This window comes from Scyliorhinus canicula, chromosome 14 (genome assembly GCF_902713615.1).
Source record: "Scyliorhinus canicula chromosome 14, sScyCan1.1, whole genome shotgun sequence".
Classification (NCBI taxonomy): domain Eukaryota; kingdom Metazoa; phylum Chordata; class Chondrichthyes; order Carcharhiniformes; family Scyliorhinidae; genus Scyliorhinus; species Scyliorhinus canicula.
The window spans coordinates 49,487,021-49,508,368 of NC_052159.1; the positions used below are offsets into that span (position 1 = coordinate 49,487,021).

The window sequence follows — 21,348 nt, forward strand, 5'->3', positions numbered from 1 at the left end:
GGCGGATATTTACTTTTCAATCAACATCACAAAAACTCTTGATCAGGTCATTAGTTTATACTGTTTATGAGAACTTATTGTGTGCAAATTGGTTTTATTACGGCCGTGACCATACTACAAAAATACTTCTTTGGCTATAAAATGCTTTAGGACAGGGGTGGGCAAACTACGGCCCGCGGGCCGCATGCGGCCCGCCAAAGGTATTTCTGCGGCCCTCCAAGTCATTTAAAAAAAAACATTTTTTTTAAATTTTTTTTAAAAAAATTTTTTTTTAAGGTTAATGGGGGGCTGTTGGGTTACTTACTGGTATAGGGTGGATACGTTGACTTGAGTAGGATGATCATTGCTTGGCACAACGTCGAGGGCCGAAGAGCCTGTTCTGTGCTGTACTGTTCTATGTTCTATATGAGGCGCCCAGAATCATAACCGGGTGAAGTAATTATTTTACTTAACATACTATGCGGCCCTTTGTGAATTGTGAATTTCTGAATGTGGCCCTTGCACGGAAAAGTTTGCCCACCCCTGCTTTAGGATATCCTGAGCTAGTGGAAGATGCAATATAAATTGTTCCGTCTGGTCCACAGGAGAGGTCCCCTAATTGTTAATCTCTCAAACGGGACCCCCAATTTTGTTACATGCCTGGGTGGGGAGGAATTAGCTGGCTCCCCTTTTGTATTCAACCTCCCCTCGGTTGGTCACAAGGCAGTGGAACGACTATTCATTTCCAATTTTTCACTAACTGATAATGCCTTTGCCTCAGGAAAATTTCCTCTTGGTTGTCTGCCCTACATTCAGATTTTTGACATTGAGAAGCAAAGTTCAAAGATAAAGGGAATAAGTTCCTCCTTGCAGATCACCGGGAGCCAGTGTTTAAATGTATAAATTTGCTCTTGGTGGGATTCAGGCATTTTATCTGAGGGCATGGTTCCTGCTGGCAATGGAGGGAGGTGGTAAAGGCTGGATCAGATAGCAAGTTTGCTTTGATAAGTCGCAGTCAAGTTGATAGGTGCATAGTTTTAGGAAAAGCTTGCCGCTGAAGGGAGCACTCCAGCTATTTCTTGAGCAGGAGAATTTATTTTTATTTTCAAAGTTGCATTAAGAGTGCTGTGAAATGCAGTTGATCTCGGTCAAGTGTGCAGGAAAATTGAGTCTACTACGGACTTCCGGTGGCGGCTATGAAGGAGTAGGTCGCATGTTTGGTGGCTCCCGCTCGGGTCAGACCTTTGGACCTTTTCCCACAATTTTTTTACCGGACTTGATTTGGAAAATTGATGGTAGAGGCAATTGTTGATTGCGATTCCCACATCGGTGCATGGAGAGGCGCACTAGAAGTGCTCGCAAAGGGAGAAACAGACGAACAGAGAAGGCTTGGGCTGAAGCTGCAGCGGGAGAAAGCATGGCGGACGACCGGGGTCCTGACTTGTCGACCCAGCGGTCAACGGAGCAGCTGATGCAATTTATCCAGGAGGGCTTCGCTAAGGCAGAAGCAGGACTGCTTGGACCTGGTTAAAGAATCAATTGCGCACCTGGAGCTCAGATTGGACGTCCAAGATCGGGCGATCCAGAAAGTAGAGAAGTCGCTGGCTGAGCAGGAGGAACATCAAACTGCGGTGGAGTTGGAGGTGGGGATGCTGAAAGACCAGCAAAAAAGGCTCCAGGAGAAGGTGGAGGACCTAGAGAGCAGGTCCCGCCGGCAGACCCTGAGGATCGTTGGGCTCCCAGAGGGATCCGAAGGAGCGGATGCTGGGGCATACTTAGTGGGCATGTTCGAGAAGTTGCTGGGGGATGGGAGGTTCTCCCGACCTTGGAGGTGGACAGGGCTCACAGAGCGCTGGCGAGGAAGCCGTGAGTGGGGGACCCCCGGAGGACGATAGTGGTGAGATTCCACAGTTACTTGAATAAAGAGTGTATTTTACAGTAGGCCAGGCAGATACTGAGCTGTAAATGGGAGAACAGTATCCTGTGGATCTATCGGGACCTGAGTGCAGAGGTGGCCAGGAGAAGAAAGGGGTTCAATCAGATAAAGTCGACCCTTTTTAAGGAAAAGGTGAAATTTGGGCTACTGTATCCGGCCCGTCTCTGGGTCACGTATGAGGCGCAACATTTTTATTTCGAGTTGCGTGAGGAAGCAGTGGACTTCGCGGAAAGGAAAGGACTGGTGGCGAACGAAGGACGTTGAACTTTGCTGCCACGTTCACGTTTATTAAAAAGAATTTCTTGTTTTTCGTTTGTTGGAAGTTATTTGTAATGCCTTCTGTATTGATTTGGGACCAGTTGCAAAGCTGAGTGAGTTAAAGTTTACATTTGCACTGATGGGGGATGGAGGTGTGTTTGTTAGATGTTGGATCTTCTGTTTGATCTTTTCTTTGTTTAACAGTCTTTTTTTTTCTAGGGCAATTGGGTTGGGACTGGTTTTTCGTTTGAATATGTGTGTATGAGCGGGGGGTGGGGAAGGAACAATAGGTGGGAAAATGTCTGGTGCCAGAGACAGGGGCCACCAAGCTAGCTGGGCGGGCTAGTTCATGGAAGCGCAATGGGGGCTGAGCAGATTTTAGGCCTATCAAAGGGGTTGATTTACATTGAGCTGTTACTGGGGGGGCGGAGGGGGGAAAATGTTCTGCTGACGAGGAGGGACTTTTGCTGAGGGACAGAGAGGAGGTCAGGGGCGGAGGCTGCCTGGGGGCGGGTCAGTGGAGGCTTGTGGGGTGGGCTGGAGACTGGCCCAAGAAAGGTGATGGCTGATCAGCGAGGGTGGGGGGAGGGCAATGAGCCCCCAACTAGGCTGATCACATGGAATGTACGAGGGCTAAATGGGCCGGTTAAGAGGGCACGCGTGTTCGCGCATCTGAGAGGACTGGGCGGACGTGGTAATGCTACATGGGACTCACCTCAGAGTAGCAGATCAGATTAAGTAAGGGATGGCTCGGACAGGTTTTTCACTTGGGGCTGGACTCGAAGACTAGAGGGGTCGCTTTCCTGATTAATAAGCGAGTGGCGTTTGAGGCGGGAAGAATAGCTACGGATGTGGGAGGCTGATACATTTGTAGGAAGCTGGAGGGGGTGCAGATGGTACTAGTAAATGTGTATGCGCCAAATGGGGATGCTGTGGAGTTTATAAAGAGGATGCTGGGGAAGATACCAGACCTGGATCCGCATAAGTTGGGCATGGGAAGGGACTTCAACACAGTTATTGACCCTGGTATAGACTGGTCGAGTTCAAAGATGGACAGAGTGCCAGCAATGACAAAGGAGCTAAAGGGGTTCATGGAGTAAATGGGGGGGGGGGGGGGTGGACCCATGGGGATCTGGGCAGCCGAGAGTGAAGGAGTTCTCCTTCTAATCACACGTGCATAAAGTGTACTCCCGGGTTGAATTTTTAAAATTTTGAGCAGGGCTTTACTGTCGGGGTGGTGGACACTGGGTACTCGGTGATTACAATCTCAGATCATGCACTGCACTGGGTTGACCTATAGGTTAGTAAAGACAGTAACCAGCGCCCGCACGGGAGGTTAGACGTGGGACTTTTAGCTGATGAAGAGGTGTGCGGGCGGTTGAGGAAATTTATTCAGAACTACCTGGAGGTCAACGACACGGGGAAGTTTTGGCAGCGGTGGTCTGGGAGGCATTGAAGGCAGTGGTTAGAGGGGAGCTGATCTCGATACGGGCCCATTGGAACAAGGTAGACAGGGCAGAGATGGACCGACTGGTAAAGGAGATATTACAGGTCGACAGGAAGTATGCGGACACCCCAGAGGCAGGGCTTTTAAGGAATGGCGGAGGCGACAGGTGGAGTTTGGCTTGTTAACTACAGGGAGGGCGGTAGAGCAGCTGAGAAAGGCCAGCAGGGCGATCTATGAGCATGGAGAGAAGGCCAGCAGAATGCTTGCACAGCAGCTTAGAAAGAGGGAGGCAGCCAGGGAGATAGGGAAAGTAAAGGACGGGGACGGGAACCTGGTTGGAGACTCAGCAGGGATGAATAAGGCGTTTAAGGAGTTTTACAGTAGGCTGTATGGGTCGGAACCCCACAGCGGGGCCGGAGGAGATGAGGCACTTCCCAAGGGGACTGAATTTTCCGAAGTTGGATGGGGGGCTGGTAGAAGGACTGGCCGATCGGGTTGGAAGAGATAGCGGAGGGTCTGAAGGCCGTGCAGTCAGGTAAAGCCTTGGGGCCGGATGGGTACCCAGTGGAGTTTAATAAAAAGTTTTCTGGGATATTTTCGGCCGCTGTTGATGAGGACATTCACGGAGGCAAGGGAGTGTGGGGTGCTTCCTCCGACGATGTCACTGGCCATGATTTCATTGATCCTGAAGCGGGGCAAGGACCCGGAGTTGTGTGGGTCCTACAGGCCGAAATCCCTATTGAATGTGAACGCCAAACTGCTGGCCAAAATCTTGTCCTCTAGGATTGAGGATTGTGTTCCGGATGTTATTGGGAAAGACCAGACGGGGTTTGTTAAGGGAAGGCAGTTGGTGGCCAATGTAAGAAGGTTGTTAAATGTGATCATGATGCCCCCGGAAGGTAGGGAGGTGGAGGTAGTGGTCGCAATGGACGCAGAGAAGGCTTTTGATCAAGTAGAATGGAAATATCTGTGGGAGGTACTGGGACGTTTTGGATTTGGGCGGGGCTTTATCGACTGGGTCAGGTTGCTGTTTCAGCCTCCTGTGGTGAGCGTACAGACGAATACGACAACAATGGACTATTTTAGGCTGCATCGGGGGATGAGACAGGGGTGCCCCCTCTCCCCACTGTTCGCGTTAGCCATAGAGCCGCTAAGAGCCTCCAGGCGCTCGTCCGGGGGGGAGTGGAACACAAGAATCTCGCTTTACGCAGATGACCTGCTCCTCTATGTATTGGACCCATTAGAGGAGATGGAAGCAATTATGAGGATTCTAGGGGAATTTGGCCGGTTTTCAGGGTATAAACTAAATATGGGGAAAAGTGAGATGTTTACGGTCCAGGCAAGGGGGCAGAAGAGGCGATTGGGGGACCTGCCGTTTAGAATGGTAGGTGGAAGCTTTCGGTACCAAGGCATCCAGGTGGCGCGGGAATGGGAACGGCTGCACAAGCTAAATCTGGCCCGACTAGTAAATCAAATGAAGGACAATTTTTGGAGGTGGAACGTGCTCCCGTTGTCACTAGCTGGGAGGGTGCGGACAGTGAAAATGACAGTCCTCCTGAGATTCCTGTTTGTTTTTCAGTGTCTCCCCATCTTTATTCCACGGTCCTTTTTTAAAACGGGTCAACAAGGTAATCACTGGATTTGTATGCGCGGGTAAGACCCCGCGAGTAAAAAAGGGGATGCTTGAGCGGAGCCGGGGGTAGGGCGGGCTGGCGCTGCCGAACTTCAGTAATTACTATTGGGCGGCGAATATAGCCATGATCAGGAAGTGGGTGGTGGGAGGAGGGTCAGTGTGGGAGCGAGTAGAGGCGGTTTCATGCAAGGGCACCAGCTTGGGGGTGTTGATAACAGCGCTTCTGCCGTTCCCACCGGCACGATACTCCACCAGCCCCATGGTGGTGGTGGCTCTGAGGGCCTGGGGGCAATGGAGGAGGCATGTCGGAGAGGAGGGAGCATTGGTGTGGTCTCCAATCTGTCATAATCACCGATTTTCCCCGGGAAGGATGGATGGAGGGTTTCGGAGATGGCGGAGAGCAGGGATTGAGAGGATGGGGGATATGTTTATAGAGGAGAGCTTTCCTAGCCTGAGGGAGCTGGAGGAGATATTTGGATTGGCGAGGGGAAACAAATGTGGGTACCTGCAGGTGCGAGACTTCCTTTTTAAAAAAAAAAAAAATATTTTTAATTCAAATTTTCACAATTTCACAAAAAAGAAAACAATAACAGAAAATTCTAAGAACAAAAAAAACAGAACCCCCCCCCCGCCGTAAATACAAAAGAGAAACAATAAATTAACGCCTGTCAACACCCCCCACCTCCTCGGTCCCAAAAAACCGGCTCATCCTTGTCCCGGTCATATGAGCCCTATGCAGTACCTTAAACTGTATGAGGTTAAGCCTTGCACACAAAGAGGAGGAGTTCACCCTTTCTAGGGCATCCGCCCACGTCCCCTCCTCAATCTCCTCACCCAGCTCCTCCTCCCATTTACCTTTCAGCTCCTCCACCGAGGCCTCGTCTACCTCCTGCATCACCTGGTACACTTCCGAGATCCTCCCTTCTCCAACCCATACCCCCGAGAGCACCCTGTCCTGGACCCCACGCGGCGGCAGCAGGGGGAACCCCGCCACCTGCCGCCTGACAAACGCCCTTACTTGCACGTACCTAAAGGTGTTCCCTGGGGGGAGCCTGAACTTCCCTTCCAGCTCACCCAGGCTCGCAAACTTCCCGTCTATGAACAGGTCCTCCATGACCCAGCCTCCTGACACCTGCCCTGTGCCAACTCAGGAACCCGCCATCAATTCTCCCCGGAACAAACTGGTGGTTCCCCCGTATCGGGGACCCCATCGAGGCCCCCACCTCCCCCCTGTGCCGCCTCCATTGCCCCCAAATCTTGAGGGTAGCTGCCACCACCGGGCTCATGGTATACCTCGTCGGAGGGAGTGGCAGCTTGACTGACTGCACCCTACCCGCCAAAGACAGCGGCAGCATGTCCCACCTCTTAAACTCCTCCACCAGCCTTGTGAGGTTTAGCTTATGCAAGGCCCCCCAGCTCCTGGCCACCTGAACCCCCAAGTACCTGAAGCTCCTCTCCGCCCTTTTCAGTGGGAGCCTCCCAATCCCCCCCTCCTGGTCCCCCGGGTGTACCATAAAGAGCTCGCTTTTCCCAAAGTTAAGCTTATACCCTGAGAAATCCCCAAATTCCTGGAGAATCCCCATCACCACCGGCATTCCCCCCACCGGGTCCGCCACATACAACAATAGGTCATCTGCATAGAGCGACACTCGGTGGTCCTCCCCACCCTGAACCAGCCCCCTCCAATCCCCCGACTCCCTCAGCGCCATAGCCAGGGGTTCAATTGCCAGCGCAAAAAGTAGGGGGGACAGGGGACAGGTGGCCACACTCGCCATCGGGGCCTCATACAACAGCCTCACCCAACTGACAAACCCCTCCCAAAACCAGAACCTTTCCAGCACCTCCCACAAGTACCCCCACTCGACCCTATCAAAGGCCTTCTCCGCATCTAGCGCCACCACTATCTCCGCCTCCCCTTCCACCGCCGGCATCATAATAACGTTCAAGAGCCTCTGTATATTAGTGTTCAGCTGCCTCCACTTCACCAACCCCGTTTAATCCTCGTGGATAACCTGCGGCACACAATCTTCTATCCTCGTGGCTAAGATCTTTGCCAACAACTTGGCGTCTGTGGTGGTATGGATATGAGCACTGCCATTGGTGCAGAGCACTGGCTTCCCATTGGCACTGGCTGGTCATGTGCCTCTCGTCCGATTGGTTGGGACTAGTCATGTGACTGCTCTCCAATTGGTCGAGAGGCAAGTAGGCCCCACCTCCGAGGTGGGGTATAAATACCCAAAGTTCCCGGCGGTCGGCCATTCTCTGTAGTCGACCACCGGGCTAACAACGAGCTGATTAAAGCCACAGTTCGGATCCTAATTGTGTCTTGAGTCGAATTGATGGTACATCAGTGTCCACATTCAGGAGTGAGATCGGCCTGTGTGACCCACACTGCAGGGGATCCTTGTCTCGCTTAAGGATCAAGGAGATCAGCGCCTGAGACATCATCAGGGGCAAAGCCCCCCCCTCCCTCGCCTCGTTGAAGGTCCTAACCAACAGAGGGCTCAGCAGGTCTGCATACGCCATGTAAAATTCAACCGGGAACCCATCCGGCCCCGGTGCCTTCCCCGACTGCATGTTCCCTATCCCTTTAACCAGCTCCTCAAGCTCAACTGGCGCCCCCAAACCCTCCACCCGTTCCTCCTCTACTGTCGGGAATCTCAGCCGGTCCAAAAAGAGCCCCATCCCCCCCTTCTCCGCCGGAGGTTCGGACCGATATAGTCTCTCATAAAAGTCCCTGAAGACCCCATTAATGTCTACCCCCCTCCGCACCACATTTCCTCCCCGGTCCTTAACTCCACCAATCTCCCTAGCCGCTTACGGAGCTGGTGTGCCAGCATCCTACTCGCCTTCTCCCCATACTCGTACACCGCACCCTGAGCCTTTCTCCATTGAGCCTCCGCCTTTCTGGTGGTCAACAAGTCGAACCAAGCACGAAGGCTGCGCTGCTCCCTGAGCAATCCCTCCTCCGGGGCCTCCGCGTACCTCCTGTCTACCCTCACCATCCCCCCACCAATCTCTCCCTTTCTCTCTGCTCCCCCCTCTCCCTGTGGGCCCGAATGGAGATCAACTCCCCCCGAATCACCGCCTTCAGCGCCTCCCAGACCGTCCCCATTATCGTTGGCCACCAGATACCTCTCGATGCATCCTCGAATCCGCATCCTCACATCCTCGTCCGCCAGCAGCCCCACCTCCAAGCGTCACAACGGGCGCTGGTCCCTCTCCTCCCCCAGCTCGAGATCCACCCAATGCGGGGCATGGTCAGAAATGGCTATTGCCGAGTACTCGGCGTCTACTACCCCCGCAATCAGCGCCCTACTCAAAACAAAGAAGTCGATCCGGGAGTAGGCCTTATGCACATGGGAGAAGTATGAAAATTCCCTGGCCCTCGGCCTCGCGAACCTCCAAGGATCCACCCCTACCATCTGGTCCATAAAGCACCTTAGCCGCCGCAGGCCTCCTACCCGTCCTAGAACTGGATCGATCCAGTGGCGGATCCAGCACCGTGTTGAAATCCCCCCCCCCCCCCCCCCCCCCCCATTATCAGGCCCCCCACCTCCAAATCTGGAATCTGGCCCAACATGCGCCGCATGAAACCCGCATCATCCCAATTCGGGGCATATACATTGACCAGCACCACCCGCTCCCCTTGCAGCTTGCCGCTCACCATCACGTACCTCCCGCCACTGTCTGCCACCACACTCGACGCCTCAAACGACAACCTCTTCCCCACCAGGATCGCCACCCTCCATTATTTTGCATCCAGCCCCGAATGAAACACTTGGCCCACCCACCCCTTCCTCAACCTGATCTGATCTGCCACCTTCAGGTGCGTCTCCTGAAGCATAGCCACGTCCACCTTCAGCCCCCTCAGGTGCGCGAACACGCGGGACCGTTTGACCGGCCCATTCAGTCCCCTCACATTCCAGGTGATCAGCCGGATCGGAGGGCCACCTGCCCCCCTCCCCCATCGACTAGCCATCACCCGAGCGCGAGACTTCCTACGTAGGCATGTTTCAACCTTCCCGCTCCTACCACCAAGAGGGATACGGGACAGCATAGTTTCCAGAGTGTGGGTGGGAGAATGGAGCGTCTCTGACATCTACAAGGAACTCATGGGGTCAGAGGGGACGCAGACGGAGGAGCTGAAGCGCAAGTGCGAAGAGGAGTTGGGAGTAGAAATTGATGATGGTCTCTGGGCGGACGCGTTGAGTAGAGTCAACGCGTCCACAACATGTGCCAGGCTCAGCCTGATACAATTTAAGGTCGTTCACCGGGCTCACATGACAGTGGCCCGGATGAGCAGGTTCTTTGGGGTGGAAGATAGGTGCGCTAGGTTTGCGGGAGGGTCAGCGAACCATGTCCACATGTTCTGGTCATGCCCAAAGCTTAGGGGATTCTGGCAGGGGTTTGCTGATGTCATGTCCATGGTGCTAAAAACAAGGGTGGCAATGAGCCCAGAGGTGGTGATGTTCAGAGTGTCGGAAGATCCGGGAATCCTGGAGGAGAAAGAGGCAGATGTTCTGGCCTTTGCTTCCCTGGTAGTCCGGAGACTGATATTATTAGGGGCTTTGAGTCCCTCCAAGCTAAGTCGGAGACCTGGCTATTTGACATGGCTAGCTTTCTCTGCTTGGAGAAAATCAAGAATAACCAGGGGCTGGTTTAGCTCACTGGGCTAAATCGCTGGCTTTTAAAGCAGACCAAGCAGGCCAGCAGCTTGGTTCGATTCCCGTACCAGCCTCCTCGGACAGGCGCCGGAATGTAGTGACTAGGGGCTTTTCACAGTAACTTAATTGAAGCCTACTCGTGACAATAAGCGATTTTCATTTCAATGTTGTTCCTTTGTTTAAGAAGGGTAGCAAGGATAATCCGGGGAACTACAGGCCAGTGAGCCTTACGTCAGTGATAAGGAAATTACTGGAGAGAATTCTTTGAGACAGGATCTACTCCCATTTGGAAGCAAATGGACGTATTAGCGAGAGGTTTTGTGAAGGGGAGGCCGTGTCTCACAAGCTTGGTAGAGTTTTTCAAGGAGGTCACAAAGATGATTGATGCAGGTAGGGCAGTGAATGTTCTCTGTATGGACTACAGTAAGGCCTTTGACAAGGTCCCTCATGGCAGACTGGTACAGAAGGTGAAGTCACACGGGATCAGAGGGAGCTGATAAGATAGATACAGAACTGGCTAGGTCATAGCAGGCAGAGAGTAGCAATAGAAGGGTGCTTTTCTCATTGGAGGGCCGTGACTGTGGTGTTCCGCAGGGATCAGTGCTGGGACCTTTGCTGCTCATAGTATATATAAATGATTTTGGGGAAAATGTAACTGGTCTGGTTAGTAAGTTTGCAGATGTCACAAAGGTTGGTGGAATTGCGGATAGCGATGGGGACTGTCAGAGGATACAGCAGGATTTCGATCGTTTGGAGACTTGGGCGGAGAGAAGGCAGATGGGGTTTAATGCAGACAAATGTGAGGTAATGCATTTTGGAAGGTCTAATACAGGTAGGGAATATACAGTGAATGGTAGAACCTTCCAAGAGTATTGACAGAGAGATCTAGTTGTACAGGTCCACAGGTCACTGAAAGGTGGAGAAGGTAGTTAAGAAGGCATACGGCCAGGCAGTGGGTTAGCCCTGCTGTCTCACGGCACCGGGGTCCCAGGTTCGATCTCTGCTCTGGGTCACTATCCGTGTGGAGTTTGCACATTCTCCCCATGAAAGAAGGCATACGGCATGCTTTCCTTCATTGGCCGGGGCATTGACTATAAAAATTGGCAAGTCATGTTGCAGCTGTATAGAACCTTAGTTAAGCCACACTTGTATAATGTTCAATTCTGGTTGCCATATACCAGAAGGATGTGGAGGCTTTGGAGAGGATGCAGAAGAGATTTACCAGGATGTTGCCTGGTATGGAGGGCATTAGCTGTGAGGAGAAGTTGAATAAACTTGGTTTGTTCTCACTGGAACGACAGAGGTTGAGGGGCGACCTGATAGAGGTCTACAAAATCATGAGGGGCATAGACAGAGTGGATAGTCAGAGGCTTTTGCCCAGGGTAGAGGGGTCAATTACTAGGGGGCATAGGTTTAAGGGGCAAGGTTTAGAGGAGATGTACGAGGTAATTTTTTTACACAGAGGGTAGTGGGTGCCTGGAACTCGCTGCCGGAGGAGGTGGTGGAAACAGGGACGATAGTGATGTTTAAGGGGCATCTTGACATACATGACATGAATAGGTTGGGAATAGAGGGATACGGACCCCGGAAGTGTAGGAGATATTAGTTTATACGGTCGCATGGTCGGCACAGGCTTGGAGGGCCAAAGGGCCTGTTCCTGTGCTGTACCTTTTGTGGTGATAACCACTGTAGATATGCATGCTTGCAGTAGGGGGATGTATGGCTGTACCTGTAATACAGGTTCCTCCGGTAAGCCCCTGCCGGCCAGCTCCGCCCACAGGGAGCTTGTGTATAAATATGCGTGTGAATCACTCAGACCCTAGTCTACAGTTGCTGCCGGAGGAATAGCATCACACAGCAATAAAGCCTCGATTGTACTTGTCTCTCGTCTTTGAGTGCAATTGTTAGCGCCACACTTTTCTTTGTTCTTTGTACTAGCTAGACATCCAGTTTATTGTGAAGAAATAATTCATGCCATAGTCATGGAGTGGGAACATGTGCTTGATGAGAATGAGGAAGAAGATTCACCTCCTGTATGAGTATAGCTTTTGATATCTTAGCTCAGAAAAAGATCCATTTGAGATGCTGCAGTCGTAAGATCCAGTGTTAATTTTATTCTAAATGTTCTTATTTCTTGCACTGTTTGAGGCCGTTGGAGTGCATTTTCTGCTTCTGGCCCAAGCTGTCAGATACTGAACCTTTATGTTCATATATTTGGTTTTAGGGAGGCACGCACGGTGGCACAGTGGTTAGCCGTCTGTGCCTCACAGCGCCAGGGACCCGGGTTCAAAGCCAGCCTTGGGTCATTATCTGTGTAGAGTTTGCATTTTCTCCCTGCGACTGTGTGGATTTTCTCCGGGTGCTGCAGTTTCCTCCCACAGTCCAAAGATGTGCACGTTAGTTAGGTGGATTGGCCATGCCAAATTGGCTCTTTGTGTTCAAAAGGATGTCTAGGTTAGATGAAGGAGTTTATGGCATAGGGTGGGGGACTGAACTTGGGTGAAATGCTCTTTCCGAGGGTCAGTAAGGATTCGATGGACTGAGTGGACTCCTGCACTGTAGAGAGTCTATGATTCTAGATCCAAAATACATTGACCTTGTTCCTGAGAGAATCTGTAAATTAAATTAATTGATGTAAGCTTTTTCCTTACAATGGGGTGAGTTGCTAGAGCTGTTGGTGCTATCCTCAACCGTTTTTAATTTTACTGCCTTCTATTCTGGTTGGCTGATCGCTTCAGGTAGGCTGGTCAAGTAGCTGTATGGGTATTTTGTATCATGTATGCTGTATTTTCAGTCTATTCAGAGCTACATACAAATGATTGCGATACAAATTGTACCAGTCCACAGAACAGAATGCCACAAATGTACATTTGAATTGAGCGATGCAAAAATGTGGATTGTACATATTAGTGTCAAACTGAAACAGATTTTGTGTTTACCTTTTCACTTTCAGAAATGGGGGAGCCGGAGTCTGACAATGAACTGTTGGAATATTCTGAAATGGAAGAGAGTGGTGAGTATAAGCTTCAGTGACTGGTGTATGAGAACACCCAGGTCTGCTTGCACATTCGCGCTCCTAATTTATGGACATTCAGATAATAGTCTGCCGTCTCATTTTTGCAAAGTGGATAACCTCAAATTTATTCACATTTACTCCATCTGCCATTCATTTGCCCACTCGCTCATATTGTCCAAATTACACTTAAGGACCTCTACATCCTCCTCACAGCTGGCCCTCCCACCCAGCTTTGTGATATCTGCAAATTTGGAGATAGCACATTTTCTTCCCTCATCTAAGTCATTAATACATGTTTTTGACAAAACATAAGGCAAATAAAACTCTTCCTAACTTCTGTGTTATTCACCTGCACCTGTAATATCCATCTTATGGATGTCCAAACACTAATTCCTGTGGCACCCTACTAGTCACTGTCTGTCGGTTTGAAGAAGACTCTCTAATTCTTACTCTTTGTTTCCTGTCGGCAAACCAATTTTCTATCCATCTCAGTACACTACCCTTATTCCTATGCGCTTTAATTTTAAACGCTCATATCTTATGTGGGACTTTGTCAAATGCCTTCTGAAAATCCAAATAAACCACTTCCATTGGTGCCCCCTCATCAACTCTACTGGTTACATCCATTTGGTACTTCTAAAATGTGTCCGAGCCGAACTCTTAGAACATCCTGCATGTGTAGAGGAACATTCAATTCCAGCTTTGAAGAAAGACTGGGTAAGCACCTGAAGAAAGAATTTGCAGCACTGGGTGGAAGGCAGGGCATGGAACTAACTCATTTGCTTTGTAGTCGGTGTGGGCTTGATGGACTGTGGCCACTTTGTGCTGCAATTATTCTATGAAATCTGCTTAATTTTATTGACCAGTCTAAACGTAGTATATCTATATATGTTCCCAACACACAATTATGAAGCATTTTGTTATTTGCCTTTTTTGTTTAAAAAAAATGACACAGCAAAGTCACTATCTATCAGAAAGCTGTTTAAATTAAAACATAGCACATGGTTATGTTGGCATGAACTACTAAACGGTAACCTTGTGGAATGTTTGCTAACGGTCATTATGCAAAGTTGGAACGGTTTGAACTTTGTTGGCTTGTCGGCTGGTTTAACACAGGGCTAAAGAGCTGGCTTTTAAAGCAGACCAAGGCAGGCCAGCAGCATGGTTCAATTCCTGTACCAGCCTCTCCGAACAGATGCCGGAATGTGGCGACTCGGGGCTTTTCACAGTAACTTCATTTGAAGCCTACTTGTGACAATAAGCAATTTTCATTTCATTTCTTGTGTTTTGTAGCTACCCACTTCTCTTTAGGGCAGCAGGGTAGCATTGTGGATAGCACCATTGCTTCACAGCTCCAGGGTCCCAGGTTCGATTCCGGCTTGGGTCACTCTGTCCGGAGTCTGCACATCCTACCCGTGTGTGCGTGGGTTTCCTCCAGGTGCTCCGGTTTCCTCCCACAGTCCAAAGATGTGCAGGTTAGGTGGATTGGCCATGAAAAATTGTCCTTAGTGTTGGGTGGGGTTACTGGGTTGTGGAGATGGGGTGGAGGTGTTGACCTTGGATAGGGTGCTCTTTCCAGAGCCGGTGCAGACTCGATGGGCCGGGTGGCCTCCTTCTGCACTGTAAATTCTATGATAATCTATGATATCTGAGTCATTGGCATGGTTCTGATCACCTTATCCCTTTCAGATAAACAGCTAGAATGTTGTCAGTAAAACTGTACCTGTAATGCATAACTCATCCAATGTCACAAATTAGTGCAGGAGGGATGTGCAGTAAATGCTGGCCTAACCAGCAACGCCCACATCCCATAAATAATTTTTAAAATATGTAATTGTAGGATCAGCAGGTCCATTATCTAATGCAATTAAAACTTGTTTATATAATGACTTTAACACAATAAAAGATATAAAAGTGCTACAGTAGAGCATCATAAAAGAAAGTATGAAGCCAAGGCACACTTGAAGCTATTTGGTGAGATGACCAAAAGCTTGTCAAAGAAGTAGATGGAAGAAATCATGAGGATTCTAGGGGAATTTGGCCGGTTTTCGGGGTATAAGCTAAATATGAGGAAAAGTGAGATGTTTGCGGTCCAGGCGAGGGGACAGGAGAGGCGATTGGGGGAGTTGCCGTTTAGATTAGTAGGGGGAAGCTTTAGGTACCTAGGCATTCAAGTGGCGCTGGAATGGGACCGGCTACATGAATTAAATCTGGCCCAACTAGTGGACCAAATGAAGAACGATTTTCGGAGATGGGACGTGCTCCCGTTGTCATTAGCTGGGAGGGTGGAGAGGGTGAAAATGACGGTCCTACCGAGATTCCTGTTCGTGTTTCAATGTCTACCCATCTTTATTCTGTGGTCTTTTTATAAACGGGTCAACAAAGTGATCACTGGCTTTGTCTGGGCGGGCAAGGCCCCGCGAACAAGGAAGGTGATGCCTGAGCGGAGCCGGGGAGAGTAACTATTTCTGGGCGGCAAATATAGCCATGATCAGGAAGTGGGTGGTGGCGGCCCTGAGAGTCTGGGGGCAATGGAGGAGACATGTGGGAGCAGAGGGAACATCGGTCTGGTCCCTAATCAGTAATGGTGTTTGCCCTGGAAGTATGGATGAGGGGTTCTGGATATGGCGGAGAGCAGGGATTGAGAGGATGGGGAATATGTTTAGAGAGGGGAGCTTTCCGAGTATAAGGGTACTAGAGGAGAAGTTTGGGTTGGCGAGGGGAAACAAATTTCGGTATCTACAGGTGCAGAACTTCCTACGTAAACAGGTGTCAACCTTCCCACTCGTACCGCTAAGGGTGATTCAGGACAGGGTAGTTTTCAGAGGGTGGGTAGGAGAAGGAGCGTTTCTGACATTTATAAGGAACTTATGGGTTCGGCGGAGGTGCAGACCGAGGAGCTGAATCGTAAGTGGGAGGAGAGATAGGGGATGGTCTGTGGGTGGATGTGTCGGGTAGAGTCAACGCGTCCGCAACATGTGCCAGGCTCAGCCTGATACAATTCAAGGTTGTTCACCAGGCTCATATGACAGCAGCCGGATGAGCAGATTCTTTGGGGTGGAAGGCAGGTGTGCAAAATGTGCGGGAGAACCAGCGAACCATGTCCGCATGTCCCTGGCTCAGGGGATTTTGGCAGGGGTTTGCGGATGTCATGTCCACGGTGTTAAAAACAAGGGTGGCATCGAGTCCAGAGGTGGCGATTTTCGGGGTGTCGGAAGACCCGGGAATCCAGGAGGAGAAAGAGGCAGACGTTCTGGCCTTTGCTTCCCTGGTAGCCCGGAGACGGATACTATTAGCTTGGAGGGACTCAAAGCCCCCGAAGTCGGAGACCTGGCTATCGGACATGGCTAGCTTTCTCTCTTTAGAGAAAATCAAGTTCGCCTTGAGAGGGTCACTGTTGGGGTTCACCCGGAGGTGAAAACCCTCTTCACGGAAAATTAATCGTCAGCAGAAGGGGGGTGGGTTTAGTTTAGCTTGGGTTAATAAAGGTGGGACCTGTAAGGGAGGGAGACGGCTTTTGCACTATGTTTATAGTTTCATGTACATTGTTTATTTTGTTGTTGTTATAATACCAAAAATACCTCAATAAAATGTTTATTTTAAAAAAAACGATCCCTAGCCATGCCGAGGCACAATATGGCATCACAATTCTCCAACTAAGTAGGATTCAATCACTAAGCAATCAGTGAGACGAATGCCAGGATATCTGTATCCCCACTTGTCCGCAGCTCTTGCAGGTCTGATACCCCGAATATAGCCACTAAAGGACAGGCTCCAGCTCAACGTGTCGGATTGCCTGTATGGTGCTGGAAAAAAAAGAGGTCCAGAAGCTTGGGACAGGACCAAAACATGTGCGTGTGGTTCGCAGGCCCTCTCGAACAGCGCTCGCACCTGTCCTCAACTCCCGCAAAGAAACAACTTATTCTGGCATTGGTGTGGTGTGCCCTAAACACTGGATCTGGATCAGGCTCAGCCTGGCACAGGATGGCATGGGGTCCACATGCAGAGGGATTGACTCTATACCTCCTTCAGTATGGGTCCCAGCTCCTCCTCCCATTTGGCCTTCACCCCCTCCATCGAGACCAGATCCTCTTCCAAAATCCGTCCACACATGCCAGACGAACTACCCTCTTCTGACCCCTGAGCAGGAAATAATCCTCTCCAATAAGGTTGATAGCGGTGCCTCCCGAAATGTCAGGAATGTCCATCGAACAAAAATTTGTACCTGGAGATACCTAAATGCATCTGAGCTAAGAGCCTGACTTTCGCTTTCAGCTCCTCCAGGCTGGCAAGCTGCCCCTCCAGAAATAAATCACTCATTCTCTCCAGCCCCTTTCACCACCCAAATGTGGCATCCAACGTAGCTAGTTCAAACAAATTGTTCATACAAATGGGGGCCCACCTTGATGCTGATGGAGGTGCCTCCATTTTTTAAAGTGGAGACAACCACCGGCTTTGAAGAGTACTTTGCCAGAGCACAAGGAAAACACACCATCACCAGCGCCCCAAACTGGACCCTCTCCACGACCCATACTCCGTCCACACCCAGGTAGAGCCCAGGTCTCCACACCACCCCAACACCTCCGCTTTGGCAGCCCAGTAGTAAAACATCAAATTTGGCAGCGCAAGACCCCGACTGTCTATCCCTCTGTAGGACCCCCCTCCGAATCCTCTGGCTTTTCCCCACCCATATAAAACCCCATATAAGCCTCTCAATCCCCCAGAAAAATGACTTGGGTAGGAATACCAGAAGACATTAAAAGAAAAACAGGAACCTTGGCAAGGTGTTCACAAGAGGGGCTGGTTTAGCTCACTCGGCTAAATCGCTGGCTTTTAAAGCAGACCAAGCAGGCCAGCAGCACGGTTCGATTCCTGTACCAGCCTCCCCGGACAGGCGCCGGAATGTGGAGACTAGGGGCTTTTCACAGTAACTTCATTGAAGCCTACTCGTGACAATAAACGATTTTCATTTCATTTTTCATTTTTCACCTTGGATTGAACCCGGTCTGCCAAAGACAATAGGTGGCTGTCCCGCTTTTGCAGATTTGCTGGTGTAATTCATTTTACGGAACGGCGCCCAATCCCTAACCACCTGGACCCCCAAATACCGAAAGCTTGTCCAGCCAGGCAGAAAGGCAACCCCCCCACCAAACCAGCTTCCCTCCCAGAAGTGTTGACCACAAAATACTCACTCTTCCTTAAATTTAACTTGTATCCCGAGAAGGAGCCAAAGCTCTTCAATTGTCCCATTATGTCCCTCATAACTGGCCCCAGGTCCCTCATGTATAGCAGAAGGTCATCTGCATATAAGAATACACTGTGTTCAACCCCACCTTTAACAATGCCTTTCCACTTATTTGAGGCCCTCAGGGCAATCGGCAGTGCAAACAAGAGGGGAGACCTAGGACACCCCGGCTTTGTTTCCCCTATGTAGCCGAAACAACTCCAAACTCAAGGTGTTGGTATGCAGTCTGGTGGAAGGAACCTCGGATAACAACCGCACTCATGACACAAACCCAGGGCTCAGCCCAAATTTCTCCAAGGCCATGAAGAAGTACCTCCACTCAACCTGATTGAAGGCTTTTTCTGTGTCCAGCAACACAATTACCTCCGGTTCTGGTCCAGCCGCTGGGGTGAGAACCACATTGAGCAGCCGCCTCACGTTGGATGACAACTTTCGGCCCTTCCCAAATCCTGTCTGTTGCACCCCAACTATTTCTGGGAGTCATGTTTCCAACTTCAGCGCCAGGATCTTAATCAAAAGCTTCACGTCGACATTGAGCACTGAAAACTGGAGGTACGACCCACACTCTGTGGGATGCTTGTTTTTTTCAGTTGAAGGCAGATGGATGCCTGCCCCAGCGTCTGGGGGAAAGAACCCTGCTCCAGAGAATCATTAAATATCACCATCAACAACGTAACCAACTGATCCACAAATGTTTTTTTGAAAATATTTTCATTGCGTTTTTAATATTTTATATATAATTAACAGTCAAACAATGCTGACCTGCAAACTTATAAAATTATACCGGGAACCCATCCAGACCCGACACCGCCCCGTCTGCATCTTCCTTTTAAAAAAAAATTTAGACACCACTACCTCCGATGCCCTTCCTCTCAACAGGGTCATGATCATATTCAATAGTCGCCTTATATTATTTCAGAGCTGCCTACCCTTCATGAAGCCCGTTTGATTCTCTGCAACCACCCCCAGAACACACACTTCCATCCTCCCCCCGCCACGAACTTAGCCAACACTTTCAAGTCTGTATTTAACAGTAATATGGGCCTGTATGACCCACACTCTAGCGGGTCCTTCCCGTTCCTTGGTATTAGTGTAATTGTCGCAAGTGTCATTGTCTGCGGTGGCTCGCCCTTCTTCAGCTCCTCGCTGAATGCCCCCAATAGATGTGGCGCCAAATACGCCGCAAACTCCTTATATAAAACTCTGCCGGGTAACCGTCTGGCCCCTGGGCCTTCCACGACTTCATCCCTCTCATGCTTTCCATCACCTCTCTCAACTTTAGAGGCTCCTCGAGCGCCTGCCTGATGCACGGTCAATTACACAAAGTCGAGAGTGGGATGCAATCGAGGCTTTATTACACTAAGATGTGTGGCCTCCTACAGCAGCTGGCGAAGTGGCTGCTGTACAGGGAACACACATATTTATACTCCGCTTACTGGGCAGAACCAGCAGGCAGGGAACTACTCTCATACCTGTAGTACAGGGCCTTGTCACAAAGCACCTACATCGACATCCTCTATACACAATACATACAGCAGTGGTGACTACCACATTCTCCCGCTGTTAAAAAAATTGAGTCCGGCGGGGATGGTGGAGAACTATATACAGAAAGATGTGTTTCAAAAGTACAGATAACATTACAAATTCAGGTGGTCCGGAGCCTTGATCTGTCGTAGAGAGCGCCGCAGTGCTGGTGGTGACTCCGGCGTCGGTTTGGTCTTCGATGACTCCGGGAGCGTGTCAAAATTCTCTTCATCCCCTGGTGTGAGCAGGGGGAGGATACATTGTCCTGGAGCGGGGCTGCCGTGAGGTGCGCCGGGGAGGGGAGGGTGGCGTCGGGTCACGGGGGGAAGGGGTGGGGAACCAGCTGGTGCTAGGTCCCCGAGGGAGACTGTCTTGCCGGCCGTCGGGGTATGCTACGTAAGCATACTGTGGGTTGGCGTGAAGTAGCTGTATCCTCTCAACCAACGGGTCCGCCTTGTGGAGTCGAATGTGTCTACGGAGGAGAACGGGTCCTGGAGCTCTCAGCCACATTGGTAGTGATACCCCGGAGGTGGACTTCCTGGGGAAGGCAAAGACACGTTCATGGGGGGTTTCATTAGTCACGGTGCACAGGAGCGACCGAATGGAGTGAAGGGCATCGGGGAGGAACTCCTGCCAGCGGGAGGCCTGGAGATTTCTGGATGTTGGATCGATGATGGTGTTGAGGGCTTTGATGAACGTGTCAGACGTCATGTTGGGGCATGGGACGGCAAAGGGGAATCGGGAATATTCATCGATCACGCTGAGAAAGTACGTGTTGCGGTCGGTGGAGGGGAGGGGCCCTTTGAAGTCCACGCTGAGGCGTTCAAAGGGGCGGGAAGCCTTCACCAGGCCCACATGGTCTGGCTGGTAGAAGTGCGATTTACACTCTGCGCAGACCTGGCAATTTCTGGTGATCGCCCTGACTTCCTCGATGGAGTAGGGCAGGTTGCGGGCCTGGATGAAATGGTAAAAACGGGTGACTCCTGGGTGACAGAGGTTGTCGTGCAGGGTGCGGAGTCGGTCCACTTGTGTTGCCACATGTACCTCTGGGTAGGGCATCAGGGGGGTCGTTGAGCTTACCGGGGCGATACAAAATCTTGTAATTGTAGGTGGAGAGCTCGATCCTCCACCTCAAGATCTTATCATTTCTGATCTTGCCCCGCTGTGTATTATTGAACATGAAGGCAACCGACTGTTGGTCAGTGAGGAGAGTGAATCTCCTGCCGGCCAGGTAATGCCTCCAATGTCGCACAGCTTCAACGATCGCTTGGGCCTCTTTTTCGACGGAGGAATGCCGAATTACGGAGGAATGGAGGTTGCGGGAAAAGAATGCCACGATCCTGCCTGCCTGGTTGAGGGTGGCGGCCAGAGCGACGCCTGATGCATCGCTCTCGACTTGGAAGGGGAGCGTCTCATCAACCGCGTGCATCGTGACATTGGCGATTGTCAGCCTTGATACGGTTGAAGGCCTGGTGAGCCTCCGCTGTCAGGTGAAAAACAGTGGATTGATTGAATGAGTGGGTGGGCCTTGTCTGCGTAGTTTGGGACCTACTGGGCGTAATAAGAAAAGAGCCCCAGGCATCCTTGCCTGGAGGGCCTTGGAGCAGTGGGGAAGGGGGAGTTCCATGAGGGGCACATGTGGT

General features: G+C 50.7%; 1 protein-coding gene across 2 annotated transcripts in view; it reads left to right on the forward strand.

The window, feature by feature from the left end:
• Positions 1-21,348, forward strand: part of atp8a2 (ATPase phospholipid transporting 8A2) — a 792,435-nt gene that overhangs the window by 3,735 nt on the left and 767,352 nt on the right. For both annotated transcript variants that reach the window (XM_038818743.1, XM_038818747.1), the window contains exon 2: positions 12,874-12,933. In XM_038818743.1, coding sequence (XP_038674671.1) covers positions 12,876-12,933 — 58 coding nt within the window. In that variant the 5' untranslated portion in view covers positions 12,874-12,875. The remainder of the gene's footprint in view (positions 1-12,873; positions 12,934-21,348) is intronic.